The sequence below is a fragment of the Lepidochelys kempii genome, chromosome 16, assembly GCF_965140285.1.
Source record: "Lepidochelys kempii isolate rLepKem1 chromosome 16, rLepKem1.hap1, whole genome shotgun sequence".
In the NCBI taxonomy this organism is placed as follows: Eukaryota; Metazoa; Chordata; order Testudines; family Cheloniidae; genus Lepidochelys; species Lepidochelys kempii.
The window spans coordinates 21121999-21134502 of NC_136395.1; the positions used below are offsets into that span (position 1 = coordinate 21121999).

Sequence of the window (12504 nt, forward strand, 5' to 3'; positions counted from 1 at the left end):
ATTTTGCACAAAATGTTTTTGCCACCTAGATGATTGTTAAAAGGAAAAGAACACTTTGGTGCAAGAGGTCCCTAGTGTTCATAACAGCAAGTATGGACCAGCGGTTAGGGTGCTAGCCTGGGACTTGGAAGACAGGCGTTCAGTTCCCTGTGCCATTGTATTTTCTTGTATGGCCTTGGGCAAGTCACTTAGGGCAGTGGTTCTCAACCTTTTCTCATTTATGGACCCCTAAAAATGTCAAATGGAGGTGCGGCCCTTTTTTAGAAGTCTTAGACATGGTGGGCATCTGCAGGCCACAGGGTGACAACCCCTGACTTAGGGTATGTCTACAGAGCAACTAGACACCCGCGGTTCACCCATGCCAGCCAACTTGGGCTAGCAGGGCTCAGGCTGTTTCACGTGGGCTGTTTGACTTCAGAGAAGTGTAGACTTCTGGGCTCTAGGACCCTGCAAGGTGGGAGGGTCCCAGAAAATCGACACAGTGCCCTGTGAGCCTGAGTTGGCTGGCATGGGCCAGCTGTGGGTTTTTCTGTGCTGTGTCTACACTGCAACTGGCAGATTTCATTCCCAGCTTGGATGGATGTACACGTGCCAGCTTTGATCAAGCTACTGTGCTAAAAAGAGCAGCGGGCCTCAGTGCCTTGGGCTAGCTGTCTGAGCACAGTCCAGTCCAGAATCCTGGGCATGTACTTGGCAGCTAGCCTGTGGCCACACGGCTATTTTTAGGCAGTAGCTCAATCAAAGCTAACATGTATACATCTACCCGAGCTGGGAAGTACACCTCCCTGCTGCTGTGTAGATGGATCCCCCATCTCTCTGTGCCTCAGTTCCCCATCTGGACAATGGGGATAATGGCACTGCCCCGCCTCGCAGGGCTGATGTGAGGAGAAGTACATTAAAGATCGTGAATTACTGTGGTGATGAGGCCCATATAAGTACCTACGATAGCTAGATAGAGGGGGTGGATGGGGATAGATAGATAGATAGAACGAGAAGAAAGCACCATCACGCCTATCCTCCTTCATACTATCTATCTATCTACTGCAAAATAATTCCAAATCACCAGTCACATGGTCTGCTGGGTTAAATATCATACTTCACATCTCTGAGTTCTGTTCTCACCTCTGCCCCATACTGAGACTTCATAATAATTTCCATGTAACTAACACTTCGCAAGGGATACATACTAGGATGCTAATGGCTGCTGTGTTTGCTGCTATACATCCGGGGAGCTATTTAAGCCTCCCTAACCCTTTCTGGCTGACCCTGCTGGGGATGGAGTAAGTAGAAGAAAGGGGACAAGGAAAAGAGAAGTCAAGGGGATTTACAGAGGGAACATAAGTAGAAACTGAACTGAGGGGCCCTACACAACCCCAGATCCCTAATTCCAGCCCTGCTGCATCCGTGACCTGTAGCCATTCACTAAGTATCTTTCCCTTCAAGAGATAACATGAGAAGATGGTCTATAAATCCCAGGTTCTAGGGCAGCCAAACTGTGGTGTCCTGGTCTTCATCATCCGTGCAGGCGATCTCAGCCGGGGTGCTCCCACATATAATCACTGCAAATCATTTTCTCTGTTCGGTGTCCTGAGGCGGCATTAGGGGGAATCTTCCTAACACATTTAGATAAGGGCTCTCCTGCGGAGGTGGGTGGAAATTTGGCAGCAGGAAAGGAATTTGCCTTCCCATTAAATGAACCGGCAACAGTGGTTTAAGGGACTAGCTTATTAGAGAGTTGTGTCAGCTCTTACTGCTTCCCTGGCTTTATGGAAGGATTAGTTGGATCCCCGGCCCCTTCCCCTTGTTGTAACATGAAGCCTGTGATCTGAATATTCACAGAGGCATGATTTTATCCTGCTGCAGGGATGAGTTGCCCTTGTCATCTTATTATAGTGGGATTGGATGTTTGCTGTTCGCTCTTTTTCCAGGGCAGTGGATTAGTGATCTTTGGAGATCTGTGTTTGAATCCTTGTTTTGGCTCATAAGATACTGGTAATTTCAAGCTAGCATCGTGCCCACTAAGGGATGTTTTCCATGTCACACCCAATTTGGTACAACCATTCGGTTTAATGCAATTGTCAGGGTGGGGGTCAAGACTGGAATAATAGAGTCATGTCCTGGTCTAGGCCCAGGAGGCCTGGCAGGGGTGCTCCAAAAAAGCGAGGCTCAAACACGGCAAAAGCGGCAAATTATTGGCTTTATTGAAGGTAAGTGACACACTCACAAGGGGGACTCCAAGCGTTGCTGTCACGGCGGCGGAGAGCCCAGCGCACCAGAGCAATGCCTGGGACGGAGTCCAACGAAGGGGTGGGTAGCAGGCATTAATATACGCTTAACATTATCAGCTCATGTATAATTACTACGGGGTTGTGCTCCTTTACTGGCATGGGGCCACACGAGGCAGTCAAGGCCGGTTGAGGACCGGTTTTGACTGGTTCCTCATGTCCGACACTGACCGATAGTAACCGTCTGCACAAGAAAGCGTTCTTCCCTAGCTAGGCGGTCACAGAGTCTTCCGCAGTCCCTTACAAGTCAGCTCCGAGGTTAGTGAGGCCCCATCGGGCTCCATCCCTGGCTGTGAATGGTGCCCAGAATATCGCATTGGTTGAGTGCAATTGCAAGAATTTTACATAGGTTGGGGCCCCTATGACTAGAGCCCTGCAAATCCGCAGATATCCACTTCATATCCCCGGACCTTTTTGGTGGATAGTGAAGTGGATGCGGATACAACTGTGCAGGGCTCTACCCATAGGTCTCAGCTCCAAGAGGTAACTTCCCCCCATGGGCTCAGCCCTGCAGGGCCCCTCACCGGCTGACTCCGCAGCTCGGGGCTCCTTAGTCCTGCCTGCAGGGGTGGCGCGGCGGCTGCTGCTGGCCGCATTGCGAGCGACAGGGTCTCGTGGCTACAGCCGGGATCCTGGCTGGGCAGGGGGCGGTGCCCGAAGGGACCAACCCACACCGCTGGGCTCTTTTTTTCGGGTTGCTGGCTCTCTCCCCCGCTCCCATCCCCAGCATAGATGGCATCATCCGCAGCAGCCAGGCGTTCTCAGCTTCCTATGGCTGTCGATAGGGCTCTAGTTTACGGCAGCCACGTGGCCTAATGGATAACACCGGTGGCGCCTGGCCCGTGGCGTCCAGCTCGGGCTGCCCAGGGGGCTCAGTGCGCTCGGGGCCAGCAGCCATGGCTGGGGCTGGGCAGCAGGCTGGGGTCGGGGCTGTCTAGCACCTGCTTGCCACGCCACTTCCCGTCCAGCGGCTCGGGCCCCTCGGGCAGCGCCAGCATCCCCACCATGGCTCGCCCTGGCTGCACTCCCAGCCCACCAGCTCCTAGGCAGCAGAGCCCCCTCAGCCGCGGGGATTGGAGCGGGCGCCCCACCTCTCCACCCCTTTGTGCCCCATCATGCGCTATTGCTATTGGATGCCTTCACTCGCAAGCCCCCGGGAGCACCACACAAAGTCACACCACTTTCCCCCCACCTCCTCACGCCACCCTGAGACCCTGCCCTGTGCCACCCCTTACCCCCAGTCCCTGCCCTCGCACGGCCTCTTCCCTGCAAGACCCCATCCCCCTGCTCGCTCATCTCTGCTCCCCCACCTTGGGATGGCTTGCTGCTGCGGGTGCGGATAGAGGTAAAAGATGGCTAGCAGATCGCGGGTCGGATCGCGGGTTGATCCTAGCAGATGCAGATTGGATGCAGATCCACATTTTTGTATCCGCGCAGGGCTCTACCTATGCAGTATCTGAAACCAGGATTGAGGGGTGTGGGTAATGTATGAGTGTGAAGCTCAGGATTGCAACAGCAGGGGGTGCTGCAAGCCAGGACTGGGGTGGACTAGCAGATTTGGGGGGTGAGGATTGGGAGGGCATCAGCAGAGCGGTGGGAGAGCCTCTCACCGAAATAGCAGGGGCTCTACAAGTAGGATCTAGGTGGGATCAAGGTAGATCCTTGTGAGTCCTGGGACTTGACTAGGAGGGGATCCTGCCACTCAGGATTGAGGTTCATAGCACAGCCATGTGGGGCACCAGGTCTGGAGCGATCAGCTCAAGATGAGGTGCATGGAGGAGTGTGCAAAGAATCTTCCGTAGCGGTCTTACACTGGGGATGGGTAGGACCCGCTCTGGAGAGCATGACTTTGCCCATTCTCTGCAGCTTAACTGAGGGCACCCCGAGTGGCATCTGGAGACACCTGAGCTCTGGGTGAAGGGCCAGGCCCGAGTGGGAGGATGCCATGTGTACAGCAGCCCTCAGCTTGCCTTTATCCTGGGCTCAATGATAACCACTTCCCCTGTGTTTCCCACTGCACAGCTCAATTCTCCGATGAACCCCATCAGCAGCACAGAAGATATTAAACCACCCTTGGGACTCAATGGAGTTCTTAAAGTGCCAGCACACCCCTCAGGAACCATGGCCTCCTTCACCAAGCACATATGTGCCATCTGTGGGGACAGATCTTCAGGTAAAAACCCCCAGGTGGCAAGTGGAGGAGGGGGTTGGGGAAGTGGACCTCGGTGGAAGGAGAATCCCCTTTCCTGGTCTTTATTTGTCCAGCAGGAGCATCCACATGTCTCAGCTTTCTGAGCCAAGGCAATGCAACGCCTTGGTTTTACCCAACTTCTTTCCCCACCTGTGTCCTGCCTCCCTGCCTTGGAGAGAATATGCAGCATTTATTCCCTCCCATCGGGGCACAAAGAGCCGAATGGTCTTGTGACCTGTTAAAGCCACAAGGGGCCACTGGGAGCAATTTGTTAGTCTCTAAGGTGCCACTCCTGTTCTTTAATCACATTAAAGGCATCCCCCAGCTTCTGAAGGTGCCATAGGAATAAATAAGACAAGCACAGCCTCTGCGGGGAACCTTTCGTTCTTCCATGCCAAGTGCTCAGGGCCATCCCAAACCTTAACCTCCCAGCATCTCCTTCCCCTGCACCTGGAGATTGATGGCCAGCCAGCTAGGGCTGGAGCAGTAAAAACGGCACCTCAGGAAAATATGGGGGGATGATCCCATTTAGCAGCCCTACCTTAACCCCTTTTGTGGATATGCCAGAGGGAATTGGATTTAATTGAGTGGCAGGGCTGTGTGGAATATCCTCAACCACCACTGAAAACAAACCAAAGCCGGCTTTGGTTTGAGGGTGCCCTTACCACCTCTCTGCTCAGGGCAGGTTCACTCAGAGGGAGACCGGCTTGCAGAGCACCCCAGGGAGCCTGATCTGATCTCCCAAGCCAGGTGAAACTTGGCAGGTTCCTCTGTGGTCAGAGAAGAACTTGGTGTGGGGAACAGGTGAAATTTTGCCTCAACCTCTGCTTAGCCGCTGGTTGCTTCATTATATATTGGAAATTGGCTACCACTGGGGCAGTTCAGCTCCTCCTTCTACCATAACCTTTTTATCGCATATCCTTCCTTCTCCCTCGTCCTTTTATCCCGTGATGACCTTCTCAGACAGTACCAGATAAAAGATACACTTCTGATTGATTATCCCCACTCTGTAAAATAAAATGTGTTAATTCCCTTTGTTCTCATGTCATTAACTCTTATCACAGTGGGCTCCCTGCTTGTCTTTCTCTCCAGGCAAACTTTGCTCTCTGTTATGCCCAAGTGATTTTCTAGGAGAAGGTGGCCTGGATGCGTAACTCAGAGCAAACTTCAGTACATAGTCTCTATCAGTAACATTTCCCTAAAACTTCTGACTCCATTCCCAAGCTATGCTCTCTGGCCCACGAGTGATCCCTGCATGGGGTCTTCCCTGGGGACATGCTCAGAATGAAACCACTCGAGAGCCACCCACTGAGGAAAGAGGGGAGCTCTCGTAAGGTTGTGCATGTAGTGAACATGTTGGAGAATAACCGTGCCGACTCAGTCCAATCTGTGGAGAGGCTGTTTGTTCTTACATAGATTACTGCATGTGCGGGGAGAAGTCTCCTCCGCAATGAGCGGCCGTGTGGATTGTTCATTTCTTATGATACCCCAAATGCCATGGACAAAGAGAGCAGGGGCTGTTTGTCACAAATAACGCTAGCCTATTGGCTCCTGTGTCCACAATGTGAGCAGAGAGGTCAAGGGCTGAAAGAGTCTTGGAGACATCAACTACTCTCTGGTCCCTTGTCTTCACTTGGAAATTAGGTTGTGTTAGAACATGACTGTGGCTCATGATGTTAAACATGATTTGCAGCCCGTATGGACAGGGACATCTTGTCATCTGGTTGTGGCAAGGCCTGTATTTCCAGTTGGGTTTGATCCACGACCAGTGGACATGATGGTAAACATGATGGTTGAGGCAGGTTTGCCAGGGCAACATGGGGGAAGCTTGCCTGGATGTTGTACCTATTCTGTGGATGAATTAAGAGTGGGCAGGACCTTGTCCAGACAGGGGTGCCTAGACTGAGCTAGCTAGCTTGATTGCATTAAACTGTCTGAAACCCTAGGCGAGACAAAGCAATTGTATATTAGCACGTGCTAAGTGGGCCAAGATAAAGCCTGATTCCCCCTTCAAATCCGAAGCTAGACAAGGCCTAAGGTAATTAAACAACCCAGGAGTAGCAGCAAAAGGGTTGTGGGGCGTCAGGTAGGTGACCTGTTGGTTGCTCAGTGGGTCTGCATGATTTCTGTGTTTCTTCATCCTCCTCAACCCCCTGCAGGTAAACATTACGGGGTGTACAGCTGCGAGGGCTGCAAAGGTTTCTTCAAGCGTACAGTGCGGAAGGACCTCACCTACACCTGCCGCGACAATAAGGATTGCTTGATTGACAAGCGCCAGCGGAACCGCTGCCAGTATTGCCGGTATCAGAAGTGCCTGGCTATGGGCATGAAGCGAGAAGGTAAGGCAGACGGAGCAGGGACCTCCCCTACGCATGCGGGCACCTGCAGCGGACCCGGCGGGGGCTCAGGTACACTCCTTCCGCAGGAGGCTCCCTCCCGCTTCTAGCCCTGCAACGTAACAGGCACCAAACCTGCCTTTAGCCCCTTTTGTTGGTGATGGTGAGTGCAGCCAGGAACATCTGCCAAGGATCTCACTGTGGAATCGCTGCTCCTGGGCCTGAACCGTGCTGTTTGCTGTGACGCAAAGGGTGGATTTCTCTCCCCTGTGCAGGCCTCTCTTGCGTATATTCTGTGCTCGCTCGACAGTGACCGTTAGCAAGGTTGTAATGGAGGAATCAGACCAGATGCGTATCTGAGAGGAAGTTGTTGCCCTGAGTAACTCACTTAGTTCCTTCACCAGCAACAGAATGTGTCTGTACATTCCATTGCCAGGGTATGCTTTTATTTCTCATAAGGAGCAGCATCCTCATCAGATTCTTCTGGCTACCCAGGCCTGAGCAAGGTCACACTATGTGACATGATATTACTGTGTGTTAATGTGCACAAGCAAAGCTCCGAAGGTGCAAGCATAGTGTTCGTTTCAGAGGGGCGAAGCAAAGCGAGAATGGGTAGAAGCAGATACTATTATCCAGTGGCATGGAGGAAGGCAACAGGAAAATACAGATTTGCCTTGATTTTAAAAAGCTTTCTTTTCCAGTGTTCAGAAGGCTGTAAAGCCCAGATCAAGGGGTGAATGTGGGACTAGCATTTTAGGTTTATGTTGGGTGACAAGCACTGTAATCTGATCTGGCCCATCCTTTTACAGATAACATGATCTGAAATGATGTTAAATCCTGGAAGATTGGTGTAGATTATAATGGGACACTGTCAAGATACAAATGGTGTGTTTAATAAAATGCTTTCCCTGCAGCACTTTAGATTAGTAAACCTGAAAGAATGTTATCAGCCTAATTTATTTCTCATGGTGCTGTTTGTTTATATTTTGCACTTCTCTGAGCCTGAACAAGACTGGTTAGTTTCATTTTTTCTTTATAGTCAGTTTTACTGTCAATTCCTATGAACTTTCCCCGTGCTGTTGTGTTTGGGTTTCCAGTATAGTGGGAAAATAGTTGAAACTCTGTTTTTTCCATGAGGAAGAATAATTATGATTTTTTTTTTTTTTTAGTTTTTGTAAAATTTTTTCCCCTCCTGAAATTTAGTTTTGGACCTAAACGACTTGACAATGGCTCGTCAACGCTGTGTTGGTCGGTGTGTGCTTATGACTTGAGAGCGACTGTGTGAATAATCCTCCACTGGTATCACTCCAGTCACTGATATCTGCATTCATTACACCTTCTGAATCACATCTGCTGTGCTCACTGACACATAAATCCACTTCTTTACTGCTCTCTGTTCTGCGGAGTCACAATAGTTGTGGGAGAGCAAAGCTGCAGGATGTGTCTCTTTGAAGAGCAGTCAGTCTTGTCTGGAGCGTTAACTAAATAGGGCAGCGCTGAAGCTGTGTCTAGTGTTTAACAAACCCTGACATGCTTGATTTACGGGGTCATATAAGGACCCACACATGCAGATTCTTCAAATGTCAAAGCCATCTCTGCTTGGGATGCTTTGGAGTTCCAAAGGCAACTGATTAAAAGGGCATTTGGATGGGGCTGGGGGAAAGGGTTAGCTCTCCAGAGAGAGCAAACTGCAGAGGACTGAATTCCTAAAGGGAACCTTCCTCACCCCAGCAAACTCAACCCTGGGTGTCCGGAGTAGAGATTTCCGGAGGGGAGTATAATATGTTTTGCACTGAGGAAGGCTGGAAACTCTGACAGATGTTCTGGGTTTTATACAAGGAATTTTTTTTTTTAATCATGGGGTAACCATTTATAAGATATACATATATGGTCTTAATCAGACACAGAATGTACCTCTGGTATGTTTCAGACATGAATCAGGGTGTGTGTGGGGGACCCAGAACATTTTGTTTAGGGTGCTATAGTTTTAACAGGTATGTTAGAAATGTGAGCATCCCTCCCTATGCTAGCAACAAGTCTGCATCTTCCACATGTCAGGCAGTGGCAGAAAGAGTGCGAGTCACATTTGTTTTCTTGTTTAAGGGGCAGGGATTGTGCGGCTGGCTCTGCAAACAGATGACAGCCCTCCCTCACAGTAAGGCAAGAGGGCTCTCTCTACCTTTTGAAAGTAAAGCAGCTTTGAGGCTGGTTTCCTGAGCTTCCCCCAAGACCCTGACTTGACTGCACAGTAGGTGCGTTCCTGACAGACAACAGAGAGAAGGAGAGAGCGCGCGATGTCCTGAATCAACCCTGTCTCTTCCAGGTGGAAGAGACCGAGTGCTGGGATGTGGACAGACAGACAAAGCCACAAGCTGGTGCAAAGAAAGCAAAACCAGCAGGGGATATGGATGGAAAGGAGAAGAGGGTGGAAAGTCTTTGGACTTCAGATGAAAATTCACAAGTGGTGCTGGCTGTGGGCAGAGGCAGGTATCTGGAGTTAGGCAGGAATTGGGCTCAGGAGGATTGGTTGTTATTGGAGTTTCATCTCAGCCGTGGCTATAAAGAGTGTCATAGGGTACGTCTACACAGCAAAAAAAAACCCTGCAGCAGCATGTCTCAGAGCCTGGGTCAACTGACTTGGGCTTGCAGAGCTCATGCTGCAGGGCTAAAAATTGCAGTGTAGACATTTGGGTTCAGGCTGGAGCCCTGACTCCAAGACCCTGACCACTCCTTGGGTTTCAGAGCCCAGGCTCCAGCCCGAGCCCGGACATTGACACTGTTATTTTTAGCCCTGCAGTGTGAACCCCAGCCAGTTTGACGCGGGCTCTGAGACTCGCGGCCATGGGGTTTTTTGGCTGTGTAGACGTGCCCTCCTTAAAAGCGTGTTGTGGCTTAGATTCTACAGGCTCCGTGTGAGGCTCTCGCAAGGACGTGTGACCACTCAGTGCTCCTGCAAAGCCAGCCTTTGTGTGTGAAAAGCATCGGAAGTAGCCAGGCTGGTGTCTGGCTGCAGGTGTTTGTTCTCTGTGGTGCTGCCAGCATAGGAAGACTCATCCTGAAGAAGAAACCAACTCCCTTCTTCCTGTCACGTCTCCCCTCCATAGCCCCTTGCCCACCGAGATACCCACTAGTACATATTGGCAATCTGTGCTGGCATGATCCTGGGCCTGTAAAGCTGTGAAGGAAACAGTCCTCAGAGGAAAGGCACAGCTGCCATGCCAGTGTGAACAGAGCGCTGTCAGATTGCATTAGCGGTAACTGATGGGTGTTGCGTTCTTTGCTGGATAAAAGTTGCAAGTCAGGAGGTCAGCTCTATAACTTGTACTCACCGAATTGTTCCACTGAGAGAATAAAAGTGACTAACAAAAGCCAGCTCATCTACTGTATATTCAGCAATGGCACTTGCTTTTCAGAGAGAAGTGAGGGAATGTATTCATTTTTGTTTTTATTTTCAGTAAATGTATTGTTGAAGGCTGGGATTGTCTCTGGAGCCTGTTAAATTTCATTGGAACTGGGCACCTAATTCCCCTAGGCGCTTTAGAAAATCCAAGTGAATTTTATCTTTATTTGTCCTGAATCAAAATGGAGCCCAAAGGTTCTGGTTCTCATGCACTTCAGGATCTCTTTTTTCCCTGGAAGTGTCAATTAATGTGAGAGGGTTACTTCCAGAATCGTCCGCACTCCCTGAGATGGTGTCACAGGGCGAGCTGGGTGTGGAAAAGGGTTAAGGCCTCAGAGCTCTGGATGATGTGTTAGAAGCCCAGAGTTGGCACCGAGGATAAGAGGTGCTGTCCTCAGAGCAGGAAGGAGAGTATACTGTGAAAGACCTGGTGCGGGGCGCTCTTGCAGTGGGCAGCTGTCTGGGTGGGGAAGGGCAGTGGCCGGAGGTCTGGATTGGGACTGGAGGAGTTCCTGGAGATGAGTGAACTGGGGCCCAGGAGGGGCTCAGTGGTTTCAGATCAGCGGGAAGCCTCGCTAGGAGGAGCTAGGGGGAACTGGGCTGGGCTCAAGGCAAGTCGAATGGTGGCAGGAACAGAAAAGGAATGGCTTGCGCCTGGAAAGGCAGAGGAAACTCTTTGTCTTGCTGTGTCTTAATAAACCTGGCCCCAAGAAGGGGAATGTTACTTGAAATGTGGTTGTGTGGGCACCCATTGGCAAGTCAGAGGGGAAACTGAGGCAGCACCCCGCGGGGGTGGGGCATGCCGCTGTTGCAGATCGATTTAAGTGCAATGGTTTGGGGCTCAAACAATGGACCTGGCTGCTTGCCCCAGGTGATATGTGGCTCTTCTCATTTTCTTTCTGTTGGCTCTGCTGAACTGACATCCTGTAAATCAGGTGACTATTAAATTCCTACAATTACGGCAATTGCCCAGGCAGCGCCACTGTAAAATTATAGGTCCATTAATTAATTTCTAAACGGCAGTGCAATTCCCAAGGGAGTGCAGACTGTATGCCATCTGTGTGAGGACTCTATTAATTCATCTTGATTCACATTATCACAACATATACCGAATGAATCCATAATAATCAGCCAATTATTTAAAAGTGTGACAGATGGGACCTTCATAACCCTAGAACTGAACTCACACACTACTGGCAGACTGATCTTATAGTGCAGTGTATATATTATGGAGGGCGAGGAGAAAGAGGAGAAAGTCTTTGTGTTTAGCATATGTGATAAGTAGACGTTCGGAGCTAGATCCTCAACTGAAGTGAATCAGCACAGCAGAGCTCTATTGATTTCCCTTGAACTATCCCAAGTTGCACCCAATGAGGATCTGGCCCAAAGCAAATAGCTATTTGGTGCTATGTTGATAAAGACCTGGATTCTGTTCTTGGCACTGCACTGCGACTCAGTTGCCCTCTCTGTGAAATGGGAATAACAATACTCGGTTGTAAAGTATTTTGAAGTCTGTGGGTAAAAACTGTCTATAAATGAGCCATCCATCTGGCTCAGATATACAGTTCCAAGAAGCATCTTCTGCCCATTTTGGAGCAGCCTTTTCACGTTTTTTATTCCTGAAAATAAGTTGGATACGGTTCTGGTTTTCAGATGTTCATGGGTGCAGTTATGCGTGCAAAGAATGCACATGCAGTTATTGACCGAATTTGCTCATGCAGTTATTGCAATGGACAGAGGGAAGTGACCATTTGCACATGCAAATGGTCAGTGAGATACACATCTGGCCATTTGCCCACATACACACCAGAGACAATTTGCAAATATAGGTGTGAGAATTGTGTGCAAAGCAAACACATATGTATTTTCCACATGCAACTCTGAGCCTGCATCTTTGGGAATGAGCCCTTTGCGGTGACTTCATTCCCTTCGACCCATTTCCCATCTGAGACCTCTTCCCAACTCACTTTTCCCATTGCTCATCTCACCTACCAGCACCACATTCCAACATCGGCTCCTTCCCACTGCATCTTCCTCCCTCATCTGTTGCGTGCTTATTCTGACTTGTCATCATACTCAATATCTGATCTGTACAGGCCTGAGATCTCTCTGATTCCCCTCCTCCCCCGCCCCTACTGAGCCTCAACTCTAGTTTTGGCTGAAATTTTAGGCTGGTTTGTATGATCCAGCCCCATTTGTCCATACTCCTAATCTAAACGGCTACATCTTATTCACAATAAAGCCAGTGATATGGGCCTTAATTCCATTCAAAATATGTTGCTCTGGAGACCA

The 12504-nt window shown here is 49.9% G+C and overlaps 1 protein-coding gene across 3 annotated transcripts in view; it reads left to right on the forward strand.

Annotated features, from left to right (window-relative positions):
- The window catches only part of RXRA (retinoid X receptor alpha), a 231978-nt gene that overhangs the window by 162610 nt on the left and 56864 nt on the right, over positions 1-12504 (forward strand). For 2 of the 3 annotated variants that reach the window (XM_073314209.2, XM_073314210.2), the window contains exons 3-4: positions 4308-4458; positions 6636-6815. In XM_073314209.2, the coding sequence (XP_073170310.1) occupies positions 4308-4458; positions 6636-6815 (331 nt within the window). Of the gene's footprint in view, positions 1-4307; positions 4459-6635; positions 6885-12504 lie in introns of all 3 variants that reach the window. The other variant, XM_073314208.2, reaches the window with a different exon arrangement.